The sequence below is a fragment of the Phalacrocorax carbo genome, chromosome 6, assembly GCF_963921805.1.
Source record: "Phalacrocorax carbo chromosome 6, bPhaCar2.1, whole genome shotgun sequence".
NCBI lineage: Eukaryota > Metazoa > Chordata > Aves > Suliformes > Phalacrocoracidae > Phalacrocorax > Phalacrocorax carbo.
The window spans coordinates 9,203,780-9,224,619 of record NC_087518.1 but is presented as its reverse complement, the minus strand read 5'-3'; the positions used below and the strand labels follow the sequence as shown (position 1 = coordinate 9,224,619).

The 20,840-nt window shown below is 47.4% G+C and overlaps 1 protein-coding gene across 8 annotated transcripts in view; it reads right to left on the bottom strand.

The window, feature by feature from the left end:
* The window catches only part of CADPS (calcium dependent secretion activator), a 225,309-nt gene that overhangs the window by 135,489 nt on the left and 68,980 nt on the right, over positions 1-20,840 (bottom strand). For all 8 annotated transcript variants that reach the window (XM_064453572.1, XM_064453576.1, XM_064453573.1 and 5 more), the window contains exons 4-5: positions 6,341-6,421; positions 1,774-2,010 (exon numbers count right to left, since the gene is read on the bottom strand). In XM_064453572.1, coding sequence (XP_064309642.1) covers positions 1,774-2,010; positions 6,341-6,421 — 318 coding nt within the window. The remainder of the gene's footprint in view (positions 1-1,773; positions 2,011-6,340; positions 6,422-20,840) is intronic.

Below are 20,840 nucleotides of genomic sequence, written 5' to 3'. Positions count from 1 at the left end.
TAGAGCGCCATCCAACCTGACCTTGAACAATTCCAGGGATGAGGCATCCACCACTCACCCTCACTGTAAACATTTTCTTCCTTACATTCAATCTAATCTACTCTCTTTCAGTCTGAAACTGTTGCCCCTTGCCCTGTCACTACAGGCCCTGGTAAAAAGCCTTTCTCATCTTCCTTATTAAGAAATCACCATCTAAGTTTGTTGCAGGAATTTATCCTTTTTTTTTTTTTTTTTTAAAAAAAAAGGTGATTAATCCTGTTAAACACACCTTAAACATTTCTACAAGACACACTGTGGGAGTTCTGTTTTTGTTTTATTACAGCTACCTGTGAAGTATATACACAGAGGTTTAACATTCCTCTCCTCAGGTCTTCTGATCTATCCTTGCACTGAGGATCCTTTCCCTGGCGCTCAGAGCTCCACAGACCCCCTGATGAGTGCACATTTTCAGCAAAAGCTCTCTTGCAGCAAGGGTTTCACACACAGAGCCATGCACAGACCAGCCAGCTCCTGAAGTCAACGCTTCACTGAGCTTCTGCTTCCCACGGGATGGGGTTCAGCTGGAGCAAAGTGCTTGAGACATCCCGTTGTAAGGGTGAGTCTCTTTATGCATGGCTATACACGCTGCACAGGCTTTTCCAACAGAGAGGTCTACTGCTTTGTGATAGTTTCCTGCTCCCCCATATGGGAACGTTTAGAAGTCAGGCTTTATTTGATGCTTCTGTTGAAGGCGCTGTCTCTGGGTTCATAGCCCTATTTTTAAATAAGACTGAACTGAATATTATAAAGATGGTTTCAGACATCTAATGAGCTAAACTCTGAGACTGGACAATCAGTATCCTTAAGTTTTGCATTGGCATGATATATATAACAAGAGACCCCTCAGGAAGAAAAATAAACAGGAAACTACACAAAAATAGGATTTTCTGATTTTTCTGCATCCTACGTTTTGGACCCCATCCTGGTAGTTGTTTTGACAATGTAACATAAACCCACTCATTGACAGACAACAATTCTGTATGGGTGTGCTGATGACTCCCTGGAGTAAATGTCTTGCCTAGACCACAAATATGTTTGCGCAGAACAATTAAGTTGGCTGAAAACAGCTACTGCAGCAACGCTGCTTCCAGGACCGAGGTAACGGCAGGTCCCTGCAGCACCCTGCCTTCCCCTGGCCTATACAGGCAAAGTGCTTGACAAAGCACTGAGCAGGAAGTCAGTGCTCAACACAAAGCAAAGAGTGAGCCAGCAAAGCACAGCATTTCCACACAAAGTGCAAGCCAATCTGTTGGGTGCATTCAAACCCCAGTAATTTTTAACAATTCTTCAAAGAGGCAGCAAGGCTTGCAGGGAAATACAGTGACACCCTTACCTGGCAATAATTAAACAATTGACATTTATGGCGTTGCATTATTGTACTGGTTTTGGGGACAATTCAGGCTCAGGGTTACTGGGGCACACTCAGTAACAAGCCGCATGAAGAGGTCAGTTAATGATGTGCATTTCTGAGCCATTTGATATACATCAGTAGGAAATGCCAGACGGTTTATCTCACACAGTTTGTTGCAACAAGATGGGGAGACACCAGAAAGGACATGGTGTTTGACCACAGGCAAAGCTTCTGGTAACTCAGAGATGAGCCGTTCCTCATGGAGATCAGAAAGCGATTTCCACTGAACTATCTCTGCCTAACAAGTCTGAACTGAGCAGAAGTTGGCTGCTCTGATTTTTATTCCCACAATCTCTGCACACTGTCATGTGCATGAAGCTCACCTCCAGGGAGAACGACAACACGACGTCTGACTTGGAAAGCTGGTTCTCGTTTTCTTCTCCCATGTCAATTATTGAGGTGTTGTGACTGCGTTTCAGCTTCTGCAGCTTGAACTCGGAGCCTCCTTTAGACACAGGCATGCTCTCTAAGTTTGCCATCAGGAGATTGACAGACGACTTCAGCTCCTCAATGTACATGTTTTCCATTTCTTTGGACACAAACTTTGGAAACTTGCGCTCCTTGGATTTGGAAACAAAAACAACAGAATGAATTGCGGTGACAATCAGCAACCACTTGTTGCATTGGGAGAACCCCCAGGAGCATCTGCAGGGAGGTTTGTGAGCAGGGAACTCCCACAAACCAGATGACAAATTACAGCTTCCCCCTGTGTAATGTAGAAACATTACTGTTAGCTTCCCATAGAATTACCACTTGGTACTTATCCAACTTTACTGTTTCTTGCATGCACTTTTATTTCATTCATTTTTCTATCTGCAAATGGCCTTCTTCATATATATGTATTCACAATTACAACACTCCAGGCCAGACCTCAGCTGAACTTTGTGATTGACAGCAACTTACTAATGATTCAAAGGATGCTGACAATTAGGGACTCGTTTTCCAGCCTCCCAAATGTGCCAGCTCTTTTAAAAACAGTTCTGAAGAGTTGGTCCATTAGTTTTCTAGGTGTGAAAGGAACCCAAGGAGGGAAAATCAGCAATGTGTGGGCAGAAAAGTGTGGTCCCAACTGGAAGAAGGAGTAAAACATCCTTTCCACAACTTGCCAGGGCCCGTGCCTCCCTCCAACAAGATAACCTTTCACTGTGAGACCCTCCAATGCTGCTTGTTGTAAACAGGACACTTAAACATTAAAACCAAAGCTGACAACGAGAGCAAAATGTGATGTGCCCTTAAGTGTGTTCTCATCTTTGAACTGCTCCCCGTGCTCCAGCTCCGTTAGGATCACTAGTCTGAGCTCTACGTCATCTGACAACTCTACCCATGCCCCGAATCTGCTCAGGATTTGAATGTCCCTCAGTGGGTTACCAGAGGCTGCACAAGGCGTGCGACAGCGAGGCAGCGTCTGCAGCCAGGGAACTCAAGGCTGATGTGCAAAGTATCTTAGTGGCAATTCATAATATTGTAAAAAGCAGTTCATAAAATGTATGCTAGGAAAGAAAACAAGGTCATGTTTCTTCTAGAAGACTGTCATCAGGCTGCTGAAAAAGTACTCCACTGCACTAGTTTTTGCATCAGTCCTCAACAGCTTACCCATTACAAGCTCACAGCAGCACTCGCACCAAGCTGTTAAAATATAGTCTTCTGTTTCCAGTCTCAATCTTGAGAAGCAATTCCCTCATGTAAATTAGACCTGGCGTAAGATAAACTACCTAATCAGTCTGGTTTATTGTCTATGCATTATATAAGTTGCAAGCCACCCCTAGGAAAAAAAAAGCACAACTGTTTTGTAGATTTTGAGAACTACTGCTGAAGCAATGATGTTCAAACGTTATTGCTTTTTCACCCTGCTGCTATCCATCTCTCCAGGGACTGCAATTTTGGCACTGCCCCCACAAACCTCTTCAGAAGTGCAGCAAGGACTTAGACATTTCACTGTGCGCCAGCAGCAACTTCTCATACTAAAGCTAAAACCAGGTAGTTTGAAATGATGCGTAACAATTTGACTGGGACTGGGTCTGATGACGGAAACGCAGAGATGCAGGTGTGGTCCCAGGTTACCCATCAGACTGCAGACAGAGCTGGGGGAAGACACAATCAAGGGATGCAGACAACAGCAAGAAAGGACGCTGGCCACCTCCACGTGCACTTGGAGCAGGGAGAGGACCAGAAATGGGGACAAGTGTGGAAGGAAGCAGAGTTAAGAGGCTGCAAGGAACGACCAGTCCAGCAGGCTGAAGCAGAGAGGGTCCAGCCCCAGATGGACATACTACTCTGATGTCATCCCAAGGTCTCATTTAGTTGCCCCTACACATGCTCCTCCTTGTCCTCGAGGCCAGGTGACTAGGTGCAGTGAAAGGCACCACAGGACAGCAGAGCACTTGCTACTGCTGAGTAAAGTATACCTCTGCCTTGGCACTGCTAAGCTCTCAGCTGAAATGCTGCTCACATTTAGCTGCTGGAAAAGTACAAGACACAGGGTGAAATCCTGTCCAGATTCACCTTTAAAACATCTGCTTGACTTTGAACGCGATCCTCAAGCTGGCTGGCTCCAAGGCTGGGCTTATGTGCTTTAATGGCTCAGTGAGGGACTCTGCCTAATGCTGCACTGGAGATATGCTGAGCTGCATTCCCTGGGGCCCATGGGGAGGTAAAAAGACCCAGAGCTGTGCCCTGGTATCCAGATGCAGGACCTGGCCACTGAGGAAAGCTGGCGTGCACAGTGACTTGTTTGGGGTCACACGACAGGTCAGACGAGGGCTTGCAGAGCCACCACTCCTGCAGCACTGTGATCCCAGGTCCTGTTAGACTCCACAGCCTTTGTTGCCTCTGAAGTGCCAATGTCCTAGCGTGAATTTCTTAATTCATTAACGAGGCGTTAATTTGCCTTTAGCACGGAATCTCCAAGACGGCCACCTCAGGGCTGGTTTCATGAGCACAGAAAGTCTCCCTCTGCAGTAAATCTGCATTAAAAGCTGCAAATTGGAGATAAAATTGGAAATGCTATCCTTTCATAGAGCTGAATTGTGAACCTGGCCTACGCTAGAGGGAAAGTAGCCTTGCTCAGAAAGGAGGATACAGAGAAGGATTCAAAAGGTCATTTGGATGCCTCCAAAAGCTGGTATTAATGGGTCTGAAAGAACAAGGTTTCTCAGGTGCTGGTGGGATCTGACATTCTGGAAAGAAGGCCTGCAGCAGTAATGTGAAGGAGATTAAATATCAATACCTGCCAACTGGATCACAGGTAAGTCACTTTTACTCTAAACTGCCCCCCAAGCTGCACAGCTGTGTTTTGAAGGTTGAATCCAGCACAGGGAAACGTCAGGTTATGTTGAGGACTTTCCCCTGACTGTCTCTCGCAGGGCCAGCAATGGCATGGTTTGTTTTCAGCGTCCTTGGGGGAGGAATGGAAATGGCAAATTCTCGTTTGCAAAAAATAATTAATGAACCTGCAGCTTCCACTGGCTGCTACTGAACCGTGCGTATTGTTGTCCCACGTGCCGTAAGAGAAAATGAAACAATGAAACCTGGCAATCTCACTCTGGCACCCAGTGCCTGGCTACCCGTCTCAGGACTGGAGAAGTGGCGCTCCGCGCAGGGGCTTACATTTTGCTGCAAATAAAAAATACTACAGGTTTTCTTAACAATAAAATGGCAAAGGGCCAAATGCTGAACAAAGGACCTGCAGTCGGTTTGCTGCTTTGCTGCGCCATTGTTTGGCCACGTGGTCCTTGGCTACCTTACTATTTTTATCAGTGAACTGGGGAGAAACCGAACCTACCTCCCAAAGACGCAACAGCAGTTTAACGGAAGCATTAGTGAGGAGTAACTGCGCAGGCACTACCAGCGTCCTTGCTAAGGCCTGACCATAAATGAACAGGCTCTGCTTTTTACACCCAGGGATCTCAGTGTGGTCACACACAGCTCTGATATTACTTTTCTCATAAAACCCCACCATTTGGCACAGCTCAGTGCCAGGAGGACTTCTGCTGAAAGGCAGGCCCCTAGCCTGAGCTACATCTCCCTGATTAGACCTTTTTATTTTCCTTCTTGTAATGGATTCTTGATTATCAAGAACAGACAGATAGATCATTCCCAATGACTTCACCACCATTGGGGCTTTATCTGTGACTCAGAGCATCTGATTAGAGGCAAGGATAAAATCTCAGCCATACTGATGTCAACAGGATCCAGGGTTTCTCTCCATCTACAGACCATCAGTGGCCATGTAAATCTGCACTGTGTGGGGGTGTGATTTGCTCCTCAGGAGGTGCCTCTTTACAGAAGGGTCTCTGGGGAGTTTAGCTGAGTGCTTGGTTACAAAAACTGTTTTGATGTCCCGTGTCTGCTGCTACAGATAGCAGTGATGTCCACACGGCGCAACACTAGCCCGACTGCTCTCATGCAACACATGAACATTTTGGGACAGCACATCTGAAGTACTTTTACTGAGGCAGCACCTGCCTACAAGCAGGGAACTGTGGCCCGCAGCAGCCCAGTGAATGGCACAAACACCTTTAGGGCAATCCCTGGCTCCTTTTTACACGCCCTCAGCCACCTTATTGCCCAGCAAATAAGTTCAACAAAGAGGGCTTAGATGTGCACTTGCAGATCTAGCTGGAGCACTTCAGGACAATTTCTTCACCTCTGCTCGTAAGGGATTTTGCAAGAACCTAAACTGTCCCAGCTCACCAGGATATTCCAAGAAACGCACATCAAACAGCTTCATCTGTACTTGTTGCTTTTTTGTTGTTAGAAATGTGCATGTTTTTAACTAGTGATTACTGGGAGAAGAAACCTGTGAGGGAAGGACAGGACCTGGGTGCTGCATCAAACTACTTATGTGCTTCTATATGAAGAGCTTGTTAAGACAGAAGACTTTTTTTTTACCTTGGCAATTTGCTCTGCCATTTGAAGACGTCCATCTAACTCGCGTCTGATCTGTGCGGCTTGCTCATCTGGGTTGTCCAGCTGTATAAAAACAAAAAGCAGATCAAGGTGAAAAATTAACCAACGCAACACCTTTACAGGTTCTCCAGGCTGACCATCTGTATTATGTCATCAATTAAGTATAGCACAGAGAGAGTGGTGACAGGCCCCGCTCTGGGACAGAGCCCCCCACAAACGACGCACACAATGCTTACCAGGTCCCACGATGAACACGACCAGAGGACTGTGCAGACCCTGTTTTGATGCCTGCCCAGCTGCCTCCTGGGGCTGAGCATCCTCGCCCCAAGGTCTTACCCTCACTCTGCCCTGTGAGGTAGCCTGGCAGCAAGCCTTGTTGGTGACTATCTGAATCTGTGAAAAGCAGGGTGCCCTCCAGAGGCTATCACTTTGCTGGTGCTTGGGAAGCCACAGCCCCTCTGTGTTGGGAGCAGCTCCAGATCACCAAGCCAAACACCCTCTACCTCTGCTTGCCACCCAGAAAAAGACAGAAGGCTCAGCAGAAATGCACAACAATAGCATTTGCTTATTTTCTTATTTTCTTTCCCCCATACTGCTGCATCCCTGTGCTACCACCTGATTCGTGCAGTTTTCCTGCTGCCTTCAGCAGAGGTCTTTTTTCTTCTTTTTTTCCTTTTTGCAACACACTGCCCAGAGCCCTGTGGTTCAATGTTCGACGTCTGCCTGGCCCTGAAATGTCTTCTGAGGGTAAAATGTTTCTGCCAGTTAAGCAAGCAATTACAGCACATGTGGAAGAAGCACGGTGACTGCTGCAAGCAGTTTCCCATTGGTAGGACTTGGGGCAGATCTGTTATTTTTAGTGAGAATACATGGACATAAATAACAAAACCACCCAAAGTCAAACTAGCCCCCAAAGAAGTCAATAGCTGCTGTAACAAGGTGGCAATTTTAGGGCTGCTTTCCAGACTCTGACCACTCTTTAGACTCCTTCAGGGTCATCTTGGCCATGGCACAAGGCTAGAAACGTGCGGTAGCGGGGTGGTCAAGGCACCGCTCCACCCACAAGGCACAAAACCAAACTCATCCTGGTGCAAAAACTCTCAGTTTTGGTTCACCTCCTTGTGCAAACGTGACTTCAGTCGGGAGAGCTGGGTCCTGCATCCAAATGCTTCGTTTGCAAAGTATCGGCCCCGTCTAGCTGCCAGCAAGCCGCCGTTGGTCAGGTCTCCCACTGACTGCTACACATAAATAAGCTTTATTCGTTGGCTTGGGGTTGCACTAAACACCTCCCTGGGTTATATCTTCCTCTGGAGACAAACTGCTTGACAGAAGAAAGGCTCAGCTGGTGCAGTGCAGTCTAGAAAGTTACAGCTACAGCGATGACCAAACTTCTGGTTCTCAGCCTGACGAACGACGAGCTTGTCCTTAGTGCTCCCTGGATGGGCTGACATATGCCGCTTTCCCCCAGACCTGCTGCTTTCCGTGGCATCTTCTCAGCCACCTGCCTGTTCATCCTGCATCTCCCCTCTCTTCCACACGCTCGTGTAGATCTGCACATGTGCAGGTGTGTATTTGCGTATTGCTTCACCGCCAATGACTTTCCAGAGAGCCGACATCCATTACGGCTGAGATTGAGGGAAAGTAATCGGTGATTAGTTTTTGAAAGCCTCCATTACTGATTTAATTCAAGCAGAAAAACTACAAAGTGTCCTGACTGTGATCCAAATCCACTGAAGCTTCAGCGATCTCTGCTGTGGCCACCCAGGTTTCATTCATACCTGCTGCCTTCATCTTTGCATTCCTGATCCCAAAACCAGTACAGAGCCATGGACCACCAACGCCTTTTGGCATCAGCTGCCCCATTAATTTCTCTGTGAACAAATTCATCACACAGCTGACCTCCACCAATGTGCAAGCGTCTTTCAGAGCTCCTTCATTAAGGGTAGGAAATGTACAGTCCCAGATTTCCATTTCTTTGCAACTCTGAAAGAGGGGGCACTATTTGAATTCCATCCAAGCTACAGTAATTGAGGTTAATCACACACTACCCAAAATAACTCACACACTAAATTTAGAAATCAAGGATGCTGCTGTGGAGGAGAGCTGTTTTTGCAGTATGATAATGAGCCTCACACTTTCTGCACTATCTTGATTTTGCAGATGTTTTCCAGTGATGCTACAGGTGTCAAAAAGCATGTCAAGGAAAGATCTGACTGCAGAGGATTATTTTTCTTAGGATGCAACAAGCACCCTAGGCAGCCTCCTTGGTTGTGGTCGAGTGGGTAAGGTATTGCTTTCCAGGGCTGTGCTTCCCAAGATTAATTAGTGATGCCAAGCCAGGTAACCTTGTATTTAAAGGAAACAAAAAAATCTTTCCAGGCTGTATTTTCAATGACTCTGCATGATAGCTCCATGGCAAACACTGATCTTTGGGAAAGCAATCACAGTCTGTTGTAGCCAACATAACATTTTCTTCTTGATATCTACAGAATGGTACTAATGAGGCAGCCCCTGCCTGTCCTCCTGGCACGTTCAAGCAGACCTCTTGCAACGACGAGTAGCAGCCCAACAGCTCAGCCACTTACTGCTCCTGAGCCTGGGAAGGGCTCCTGCTGCCGTCAAAGCAAGCCGAGTACCTTTTACGCAGTCATAACACTATATAGGGCCATTAAGAAAGTAATGCTGGTGCCCATAAAATATACTTTGCTTGTGAAATAAGGCAAGGGGCAAATGTAAGGCATGCTATCTAAGCAAGACCAAACACCCAAGTAAGGCAAACACAGACCCTAACATCATTAAAACTCAATTTCTTAAGTAGAGAATCAGCCATTTATTTTCTGCCGTATGTATGCTCACTGTATATTCAAATACTTGACAGTCAAATATAGCAATGATTTACAAAGTCAAGGAGAAATTGAATTAGGTTCGTTCTGCATTATGACTATGTTATGGGTGTGCTATAAATAAAGCAAAGATATAAATCATAAGGTTGCCCCAGTCAATTAAACATGAAAAGTATTATAAATTTCAGTATATATATGATATGTCATATGCACTGGGCTTTTCTTCAGCAGCATGACACAAATATATGACGTGCATAATTTGCAATTCTCAGCTGATCATTACCCAACTGCTTGCTGGTAAATTAGGTGTTTTTATATGTCTACCCGCATACAACATTAGTTCTCTCTGCTTGCCCTGGAGAGGTTATCTACATTGGTGCAACAGCTGCAAAAATAAAACAATAAAAATAAAATTATGTAGATCAGATTCTGACTGGAACCCAAAATTCACCAGCACCGCAGCCATCCCATCGCTGAAGGCACTGCAGGGCACATGCCTCCTTTAACCCCTGGTGACCACTTTTTAGTGGGCACTAGTAAATGAAAAAAGGAAGTTTAAAATGTTCATCAAGCGATTTTGACAGTATTATTCCCAGTAAGAACCAGTCGCTTGTCTGCAGAAGAAACCCTTTGCTTCCATGACCCCGAAACAAATTCACTGTGAGACTTTTCCTCATGCTATGGCAGAGGGATGGAAGATATTCTCACTACACCTTTGAAAGGCAAACCAACCAACCTAATTAAGTCATAAGATCTGCAATAAGACGCATAGGCACCTACCAAATCCACGCCTAAATGGTTGGTATGTCAGAGACCTCCCACGTGTCACCCAATATGAGCCTTGTAGTTTCTAAAGCCCAGACTCACCTCCACTCACCCCACAGAATGCTGGAGGCAGTTCAAGGACATTAATGGCGTTAAGAGAGACTTGAATTTCCTGTGTTTTTTTGAGTTAATGTGTTATATATTTAAAGCTCCAGCTTCAGTTTATCACAGCTTGAAGCCAAACCGTGATGACTGCAGCCCTGGCTCTGAACATGATGCCTGGGGTGGCGCAGGCTGCCCTTCTCTTCCCTCCTTTGTGATGCCCAAAGCTGTTCTGCGGTTTAACACCTCAAACCAACCCACCTGCCCAGGGACTGAGCAGGGTACAGCCCTTGTGCCGTCAGCCACACGAGCGGGCTGCAGCCAGGGCTAATCTGCCCAGTGTGGGGACGATGCCAGCGGCATCGTACACAGCACTCAGCCTGTCGGCGAGAGAAGAACGAATCTAGCCATGCCACCAAACGTGTATTGATGGGGCATGCTCCCAACAGACACGGGTGAGTTAAATATGTGGGATTTATATCCACGCTCTGAGCTTAGCACTGTTGGAAATAACATTGTTGTAAGTGACGAGGGTTTATAATGAAATAACATTGTTGTAAGCTACAAGGGTTTATAACAAAATAACATCGTTGTAAGCTACAAGGGTTTGTCATGACAGGATGCAACAGACAGATACAACCCACAATGATCAGCCTGGCATTTATGCCACGCGCTGGGGATGTGACAGGTAATGTCGGTATAATTGCCATCAGCCCCAGCCAGAAACCGTTGGGACCGTTTAACGGTTTAATCCCTCCCTGCCAGTCAGCACTAATGCTGGTCCCTGCTTCCCACCGAGAGCAGCGTCAGAGCACCCCCACTCCCCAAGCATAACTGGGGCCTGTCTGAAAGTACCTCCCATCCCTTTGAGAAATGTTAAAACGTGGCGGCGAGTCCAGCCGCCCTCCCCTGTGCCGCGCGCTCCCACTGAGGACAAGCCAGTTGCAATGGGGTTCTGGAAAACTACATTTTACATGCCCTGGCAATGCGAACGCTGAGCTGCAGCAACCTGCTTTGTGCTGCACTGGGAAAGGAAAACAAACCTGGCTCTTCACCTTCTGGAACTGAAAGCATTTAGTCCAGGTCTTCACGAAATCTGCAGCCACCTCCCCTGCGGCAGTGTTGGCACCCGGGGACGGGCCATCCCTCCTGCACAGCTGGAGGCAGATGCAGATGGGCTGCTACCGAGCAGGGACTGCCTTGGCTGGGGGCACTGTCAACAGTCTCTGACAGCAATTTTCTCTGCCCCTGTGTCCAGCACACCACCAGGCAGCTGGGGGTGTGTCTGAAAATCCCACTTTGCAAATTATTTTTCCTGGATGGAGGACCAGGGCAAAAGTCATGATCCACTCATGTCCTTCCTAAGCCTGGTTTAAGTCCTCCCAAAATAATTAACGCAGCCAAATACCTGTGTCATGTACGGTTATAGGTGCCAAAATCCTCAAAGAGAAAGTTTCAAGGCACTCATCCTTTGACCTGCTGGGAGCTCTGTAGCTCAGCAAATGGTTGATTAAGTATTTCAAAGCAAACATGCTGCATGTGAAGGCTGAACAAGATCACAATATGGGTGACAATTTCGCAGCTTTGATGTAGGGTTTTAGGAGAGATCTTTATCTCATAAAAGGTGGTTTCACTTTGTGATGCACAATGAGAGAAAATACTGAAAAATTCATAAGCCCCCATCAATTGATAATTAATCTATCAGTCCAGGCATACTCACAATGTGTGACATCTGGCACCATGTTGTGCTCCAGCTGAAAGCAGCACAAGGCCCCCAAAGTAACTCACTGCACACACACTCTCAGTTTCTTATTGGAAAACCACTGCTTTAGGAGATAAAGTGATGCGAGACCGGACAGAGTGGCACCATGAACCACACACAGCTTCCCAAGACACACTCCGTGCCACCATCACGGACGGATCTGTGGCATCCTTTTCCCACTAACAGTAAATATTGTCTACAAGCAGCAAAGGACAAAGCAAGGGAGGCAGCCTGGCGCTCGGGGCCCAGACCTCTGCCCACGTCTCTGGAGCAGAAAGTGGAGGAGGATCTGAACGTTCCCTCCCTCGGCCACAGCTGGGGTCTTGACCTCCCTTTCCAACTGGAAATGCAAACAACACTAAGCTGGCTCGATAGCTTAAGTCGCTAATGCCCTGGGCAACATGCTAATCCTCTGCACAGCAAAATGCAACCCAAGGATAGCTGGCTGCCTTGGGATCTGAAGTGGGAGCAAGGAAAAGGAAGTAAGGACAGCTTCCCTGTGTTACGCACCTCCCTGTGTCAGCGAAACCAGTAGCATCACCACAGCCCACTGTGGATTCAGCAACTGTCACTTGTGTGGTTCAAGAAAGGATTTTGGAAGAGCTGGAGGGAACTGGCAGGACATCTCCTCTCCAGCAGCTCTTCGCACTGTAACACTGTACTACCCCCATGTGTCCCAGCAGGATGGCTCTCCCGGTGTCCCTACACAAGGACACTCAAGGCTACCTCTCTTCTGGCCAGTCAGACCTCCCCAAATCAGTCTTCTGGGCTCAGAGCCGTGCAGAATATTTCTAGCACGATGTAAATTTCCCCTTAATTCCAGGAATTACAATCTCCACTTATTACTTCACCAAACTTTCCTTTTTTCCCTCCCATCAGCCCCAGCTCCTTACACAGCCCTGGGGCTCCAGCATACCAAAAGGTGACAAAACCCCTCTCCTGGAGAAGAGCCCACATCATTTTGCTCCTGTGTAGGCAAAATTGTCCCTGCTGCAGGAACTCAGTCGCTTCCAACTCGGCTGCATGTTGTAAGTCATTTGCTGCAGAGGGGTGCCTGCTCCCGTTATCCCAGCAAGCTCCTGAGTTATCTAATGAACCACTGCTGCCACGAGAGAGCAGTCAGGGCATCCTGGGGGGGGTGATTTAAAACAGCAGAAAGGACTTGGATAATTCAGTAAGGGCTGATATTCTCTCTCTAAGAGAAATCTTATTTCACGGTTCACAAGCTTTAGGGTTGCACTAGACTTGGCAGTGAAAATATTCCCTGGGATGTACAGCAGCCCCTCCTTGCCTGAGTGCTGAATCTTATAACACTGCAAAAAATCTCTGTGCTTCACCAGCCACCTGGGCTGCACAGGCTCTCGCACATCACCTCTGCAGGCAGATACTCGGACTGAGCCTGCTTCACCAGGCGAGGTCAAGAGATCCACCCTTGAATTAACCCGAGTCTAAATGCTGCCTTTTTGATATGTGCTTACCCCACAAGCTGAGCTGATTTCCAACATATTTCAGAGGACCACCGGTGGCACATGCGGGCAGAGGTTTCTCATGCCCTCCTCGCTGCTGGCAGCAGCACCCATGGGTACCTGCTGCTCATCTTCAGGGCACTGATTAATCAACCAGCACATGCCAGTGGCATGGCAAGGGCAGCCGGGTGCTTGGCACAGATCCTGTGTAGGAAAGGTGGGCATTCCCCCGTGCCATCTGAGTTACCGACACGTGCCTACCACCATACCCCTTCTCAGCTTTGCAAAGCTGTGCTGCGGGGCCGAGAAAAGCTGAGACAAGCAAACCCAGCGTGCAGCTTTCCAGCAGGTTGTGAAAAGTTACCTCCAGAGTTATGAGTAACGATAAATCAAAGTAAATTAAAAAATCTGATTCAGCAAAACGGGGAGGGGAAGAAAAAGTGCTGCCTGCCTTTGCAAATGTTTTGCAAGCTGTTAAGGAAAGGGATGGCAGAGCACTTCCATGCGAAAGGCACGTACTTTCCATCTGTGGCCAGAGAACTTCTGAACCCCACAAATCCCTCTCCAAGATCATCCGTGTGAGGTGTACAAGACTGAAAGGGCTTAAAAACTAAGCTGTCCAGAGGCTCTGACATCTGAGCATGCCTTAATACCCTCTTCTTATGGCATTGCATAAGGATGCTTGAATGCATGTAGGCAGCATATGCTGAGCTATGGTGCCACGAAAGAAACTGGAGCTCTAGCTGGTTGATGAAGCCTGAGGTAGATCACTACGTTTAGCTTGCTTGTGTTTCCTTACAGCTTATCATATGCTGAATTTCACATCACTGTAACAGGAAGAGAATCACCTGAATTTCCTGCACAAGACATTAAACTACTATTCAGTTCCAAGTAATTTTTACAGCTAGAATTAGCTGCAATTAACTCTCCCCAATCATCATGGAAGAAAGATATCCTCAAACCTTCATCTTTTGATTAAAAGCTTAATGGTAGATACATTTGTCACATAATTCAGAATGGGCTTTGTCCTTTGCAGCTAAAGCAACTTGCATGAGGACCTGGTCCAGCAAAGCTGCAGTACCTTGGCACTCAGCAGCATTAAAGGTGACGGAATAAAACGTGGGAACATCTCCAATGGTGTCTATGCAATGGGCAAGGCTGGGGCAAGGCTCTTGCATAGGAACACACACCACTTTTAAAAGTTTCCCCCTCTGTACTGAAATGTTCTTGGGGCCAGAGTCTCAATTCCTTTTGATTCAAGCAGAGAACTCACATTTTTCTTGCTCTTTCATCACCATATTGAGGGATTTTCAACAGATCTCCGTGGCTGCAGCAGCTGAAAGCCTTCCACAAAAACAAGGAGGCAGCTTCTGATGGACTTCACAGAGTCATGGCTTATTTACACATTTCAAGTCAACCTGCTGATGCTTGGCAAAGATGGGTATATGGGGATGAGAAGGTGACCTGAAAGGAATGATGCTCCTGCAGGGACAAGTCCTTTTAACTGGAGGTGTTGGGTTCCCTGGCCCCACTGTGCAGCCCTCCCCACAGAGGTCTTTGTGTAGCTGGCTCACTGGCTGAGCAAGCTTCATTGCCAGCTCTGACAACAGCTCGAAGATCAGGCCTGAGCTGTGAATTTGAAATTCCTTAGCTGGCTACCCTGTTGACACAAAATCAAATATCCTTCAGGGGCTGAGACCAGGAGGTAAAACAGAGATTCAAGTTCCTCTGCTGCAACCAGCAGCGTGCTTGGCAGATATGATGATACCAGTGAACACGTAGATAACAGAAGCTACAGATCATCATGTGAACGATAATCACTTTTATTCATTAAGAAGAGCTAACATAAAATTGAAAGAAAAACCACATTCAGAAAGAAATTTGCCTGCACAGAGGTGTAGCTTGAAATTGGATGGCCGTTCTCCAAAATAAACACTTGGGGTATGTCAGTGCATACCTTGGAGTTTGAGTTGCAAGACTGGTTCTTGAAGTAGCACAGCGATAGATGCTTTTCTGCAGAAGCTCTCAGTGAAGAACTGGCAAAGCAGAGATGTCGGTCATGAAGAGCAAGGCTTTGGTTCCCTTTTATGCCAAACAACTGGGTATTTGTAGAAAAGAAGGAGAGGGAATGTAGAGGGAAGGTTATGGCTCCTGCTTTTTCAAGGACTAAGATAGCAAAAATTGCAGTGCTGTCCATTACGGTTCATTTTGGTATTTGTGAAGTTTAGATTATCACAGCCAGAGACCTAAAGAGACTGTTCTCCTGAACAGGATGATGTGTTTCACACTGGTTTGACACAGCAAACTTTCTCGTGAGGTCAGGGAGAAAGCAGTTAGGAGAAGTAAGCCCATAGGCAGCAAATCCTCAGCATGTCAAGAAGTCATTACGTGTTCTCAGTGGATGGCATCCTAAGGGAGCTGAAGTTGCTGGTCCCACCCATGACTAGGATCACGCTTCTCCAGGAATCTGTATACATGACTGTTAGACTCCCTTCCCACAGCAATGGAGAACTAGAAGTGAACTTCCCTCCATGGCAGACCTGGATATTTTCAGACCCTCCAGGTTGTACCTAACACTCCACTAAGTAGTATCAATTTTTCAAACTCCAGAGCAGAAACATCACATCTGTAAGTCCCTTTGGTCAATACGTAATAATAATTATAAATTATTAATAAGTAATCATTATTATTATTATGCTAAACTACTATATTATGCTAATTAAAAGGTCAATTCCTCACCTTTCTTAGAACAGTGCCCTGACAGCTGTGCTCTGAGTCATTCAAAGGCTTCAGAGAAATTTACCTCAGGAAGAATTTCCTGGTTTTAAACAGAAGCAACACTCTTAACTGTACCAATCCTATCCAATTTAGCACTGCATTTCAGAAAAACCACTTCTTTTCAAAATAATTAGCATTCAACAATGTGAAAAAAACCCATGCAGAATTGGGATTGGAATCCTAGTTCCACTAACTGGGAACATCTACCACCTCTTTTACTGCCCGATCCCCTCCAACAGGACCTATTCTGCCCCGAAGAACCAGCAGCACAAAATGGATGTACGGCACCTCTGAGAAGGGCCACGTGGAGCCACAAGCTGTCGTGTGGGATATAACACCGCACAATGCCCTTGCGAGATGCTCTGGCACCTGCAGTAAGATCAAGGATGTGAGAAGAATTGAAGTAGACACAGAAAAGCAGCAAGAGACATAGCTATGAAGAAACAAACACAGGGAGCAAAAACATGATAGTTTTAAAAGCAGCTAGTCCTTAAGGTGAGAGGAGGAGGCGTTCAGCACAAGGTACGGCATGGGGGCAGATCTTAGCAGATGGGGCAAGTCCTCCTATGGTATATGCTGTCCTCACTACCTTGCTGGTGAGGACGGTCAGCCTAGCAAGCTGTCTACGGAATACAGAAAATGCTGTTATGTGTTCATATTAAATGTAAGATAAATAATTTATGTGTACAGATACTATAACAACTACAGAAGAAGATGCCTCAGCCTGGAAGCAGCAGCTCCTGCAAAGCAGCAGGATGCCCCACCACCCTTTGCATGGCAGCCTGGCGAGAACAGCACTGCTGCTCCAAGGCCTGCACTAGCTTTTCTCTAATCAGCTCAAACTGTGGCAGTTATGAAGCTGGGACATGTAGTGGGTATTGCACCACCCTACCATGAATCAGGGCTCGGCCTGTGCCTGGCTGAGCCCCGACACCCCTCCCATCTGCTGAGCAAGCTGTGCGGATGCTCGATGCTTGCTGGCTCCAGGTGTGACCTGCTGCAGTCACACCACCCGTGGCAGCAGAGGCACACCTGAGGCTGCAGGGGCAGCCGAAGGACAGGGCACAGCTCCCCAGGGAGATACACCCCAACAGCAGCTACGCCCCAAGGTCCAGAGGGTGCTTTGCGCTTCCCTCCTTTCCTGCCGTTGGAGGCTCCAGCCCCGGCTGGAGGCTGCTGCTGTGGGCTGGCACCTCATAGGCTTTTTAAGCACTGATGAATCTGTGTGCAAGACAAGGCTCCCAGGCAGCTCTGCAGAACAGCCCCTGCAGGTGTGGCTGGGGACCGTCCCTCAGAGCTGCAGGGAGAGGCAATCCTCCATCCCCCCGCCCCGGGGACCCTCGTTCTCAGCCACAGCTGAGAGCCAGGCGGATGCAGAGCAAGATGTTCTGCCTTTCACCCCTCACTACATAAACCCTGCAGGAGACCCACCACGACAAATATGCGTATCTGCTGGGCATGGACTGCACGCAGCTCTGCCTGGGCAGGGGAGGATGGGCAGTGGGCACCCCACTATGAGAACAGGGACAGGCTTTCAGGGTCCTGGGGTTCAAAGTCCCTGAAAATAATACAGTTTAAAATTCCTCCTGGGCTAAGAGCCATTGCCCTCCACACCTCATCCTGATGTTCAGAGCGGGCTCTAGGACCAGAGCAATAATACATACATGCGGTGTCATGAGTGTTGAGTCTTCACTGCATTATCACGCTGCCAACAATAAACGTTTTCTTTTCTTCTTGTCAGGGAGCCAAATGAATCCTAATGGCTTTCCCGACCATAAGACACAGACAGCGCTGATGGCAGACCTCAATCAGCTGTAAAAGGCAACGGCCTTTAGATAAGAGAGCACCGAGGCTTCAGGGGCTCCTGCCAGACCCAGCGCACAGCAGCGAGAACAATTAGTTTTTTCCAGAATGTGTATTGCACGTAATAGAAAATATTAACTCACGTTACAAATATTTATAAGAAGTCAGACATAATTAAGCTATTTGCAATTGAAGATTAACAATCTAAAAATTCAGCCGTGTAGACAGACAGTGTTAAATATAACTGCAGTTAATGTGTGCTGATTTAAATAGACATAATACAGCAGCAACAGAAAAAGGCAGTCAATCACGTTCCCTGTCATTAACATCCTTCTCCATGTGGAATATTATTACATGGAGCTTTCAAGCTGCTCTGCTGTCCTGGCGGATGGAGGAGAGCTGTTTTCCTGCAGCCCTGCTCTGGCCGGAGTAGAGCGATGGGGTGTCCGTCTGTCCACCACCACCTGCCTGAGGCCGCATAAGCCGCCCTGCACGCCTCAGCCCCAGACAGCGATCACCACGAGATGGCGAATGGAGTCAGCTTGCTGTTGAGTATTTTAAAACACTGTCTGCAACCCCACGCAGCTTGCTGTTAGGCTCTTTGCAGACACTGCGTGTGACATGGACCCCAGCGTCTTGCGTATGGGGGGACCAAGGCTGTGTTCGGTGCTGCCCTGAGGGTCCTGCACCGTGTTCACAAAAGCATGGCTAACTTTCCCCCAGTGCCCCTCCAGGCCTCACCCGCTGCCTCTTAATTATCTTTCCCTAGAGCTCCGTACAGATGGAGCCTCCAGGCAAAGCCTTTCCATCCCCATAGAGTGAAGAGCTGTTTTTCACACTGTTTCACTAATTATTCTTTGCATTTAAAGCCAAATAAAACAGTAGTTGCCCAACACCTTCATCCCAACCCAGGCTGAACTACCTTAGCTTTGGCACGTGCCAAGCAAGGGCAGGGTTGGGATGTCGGGGAGACGGCACAGTCCTCCCCAGCACAGCTTCATGATCACAAGATGATTGATTTAAGGATGGGACATGGGCTGGGTGGTGGGTCAGGCCTCACTGTAGCTGCACGTTAACTCTTCCAGGCAGCTCCTCTGCAAGGAGCACTCTCATCTCCTGGTTTTTGAGGAAATGTGGTTTATTTCAAACTACATACAGCAAGGCATGACCTCTTTCCTTTGAAATTGTTACCAGGGCAGAAGGCTTTTGCTTACAGAGTTAGAGAAAATATATTGGACACTCAGAGTACGGCATTATAGTCTGCTATTGTCGAGGTCTCTTGGTTCTTTCTGAATGGCAGTGCATTGCAAATATAAGGTGCTAACCTGCTCTCTGATCCCATTTCATCTGTATTCTACCCACAGTCTTCCCTTTAAGCTTTCACCGAGGGCAACATACTTCATATGCAAGAGTAGTGCAGAATATGCAGCTGGAATCCAGATGTGAGCCAGAGTACAACCATGACTGCAGGTCTGCAGTGCCAGTACCTCCCCATCTCAAAGGGCAGCTGCGGTTTTTAGAATTTAAGAAAAAACACCAATTAGGATATTGAAAAGAAAAGCAATGCTTGGAGCATTCTCATGGGAGTTGGCTTTTTTTGGCTTTCTGCTCTGTAACCAGGTCAAAATTGCACTGCTAGAGCCACCCTGTTACTTCAAATGAAGGTAACATCAGATGATCCTGGCTATAAAACCATGGGAACATACGCATATGGAACCTACAGTTGAAACTCTTCCCCTCCGTTTCTTATCACTGATCAAGTAGTTTGTTAAAGCAGATCTATGGAAATCAAGGGGAGGAAACCATTGCTCGGGGCATGGGAAAAAATAATGTGTATGTGCATCCACCCACGGGGTCATATTGCTGCCCTGGCTGCATACCTGTGCAGAAGAGCAGCTCCCTCTGCATCCCTCTCTCCCTCCAGCTGGAGTTATGGGGAAAAACAATGGGAAAAAGCAACTTCCAAAGGGACTGAAGGCCAAATCCTGTGAGCTGCTAAGGAAGGTGGAGGAGAGTGAGCACGCTTGCTGGGAACTGGCACAGCTGCGGGGTGCTCTGATACCTGCCTGTGCTGCTTCACAGATGCAAGGGAATCAATTGAGGATCATGCTGTGACCTTGCATGAAAGCTGACAGAATAACTGAGTCATTTGGCTTACAGGCTGAGCAAAATCCACAACAGATCCCACCCCCTCAAAAGCATTCATTTTCAGTTTTCTTTACTACATTTTCTGCAATCTAAAAAACGTAAGCTGTTCTGGTTCTAAAATGCTTAGATCCATCTCAAATCCATTCTCTCACTCTTTGTTTTTGGGGGGGGAGGTTTAGAGTGGAGGGTAAAATATTCCTGAAGTAACTGAACCAGTTCCTGGAAAATCTGAAAAATGCTTCATTCATCCCAAATCTGCCCACGTTACAAACCATGCGCAGGCTTGTGCCACGGGATGCCTTTGCTGAAAACAGAGGAATGTGAGATTGCCTCTTCCTTATTCCAGCAGGAGAAAACCAGCAATCCCCTCCTGTCTTCTCTGGAGCCATTTTCACACCCGGCAGAACACCTCCCAGCTGCACCAGATGTGTGCTTTCTGTCACAGGTAAAATGAATGGAGCAGGCGAGAAAGCAGCCAGCTCTGCAAGATGTTGCCTGTGTGAGCAGGAGTCCAGCTGGAGAGGGGACAAGTACCTAAGCGTGGGGAGGGGAGAACAGGAAAAGCAGAAAATCCTTCTCTTTAAATTTATTTATTTTTCCTCTCCAGCTAAACCCGTTTGCCTGGCAGGCAAGGACGACTGCTGGCGCTGAGGCAGAGGCAGCAGGAGTGATGCCCACTTGCAGTCCTGCTCGCAGGGCGTCTGGCTGTGTTAGCACACCTCCACCGCGTTAGCTCACTGCCACCATTAGCAGGACAAACAGAAACCTGGCACAAGCCTGCCACCACTCCGTGTGCACCATCTTCTTCACAGGTG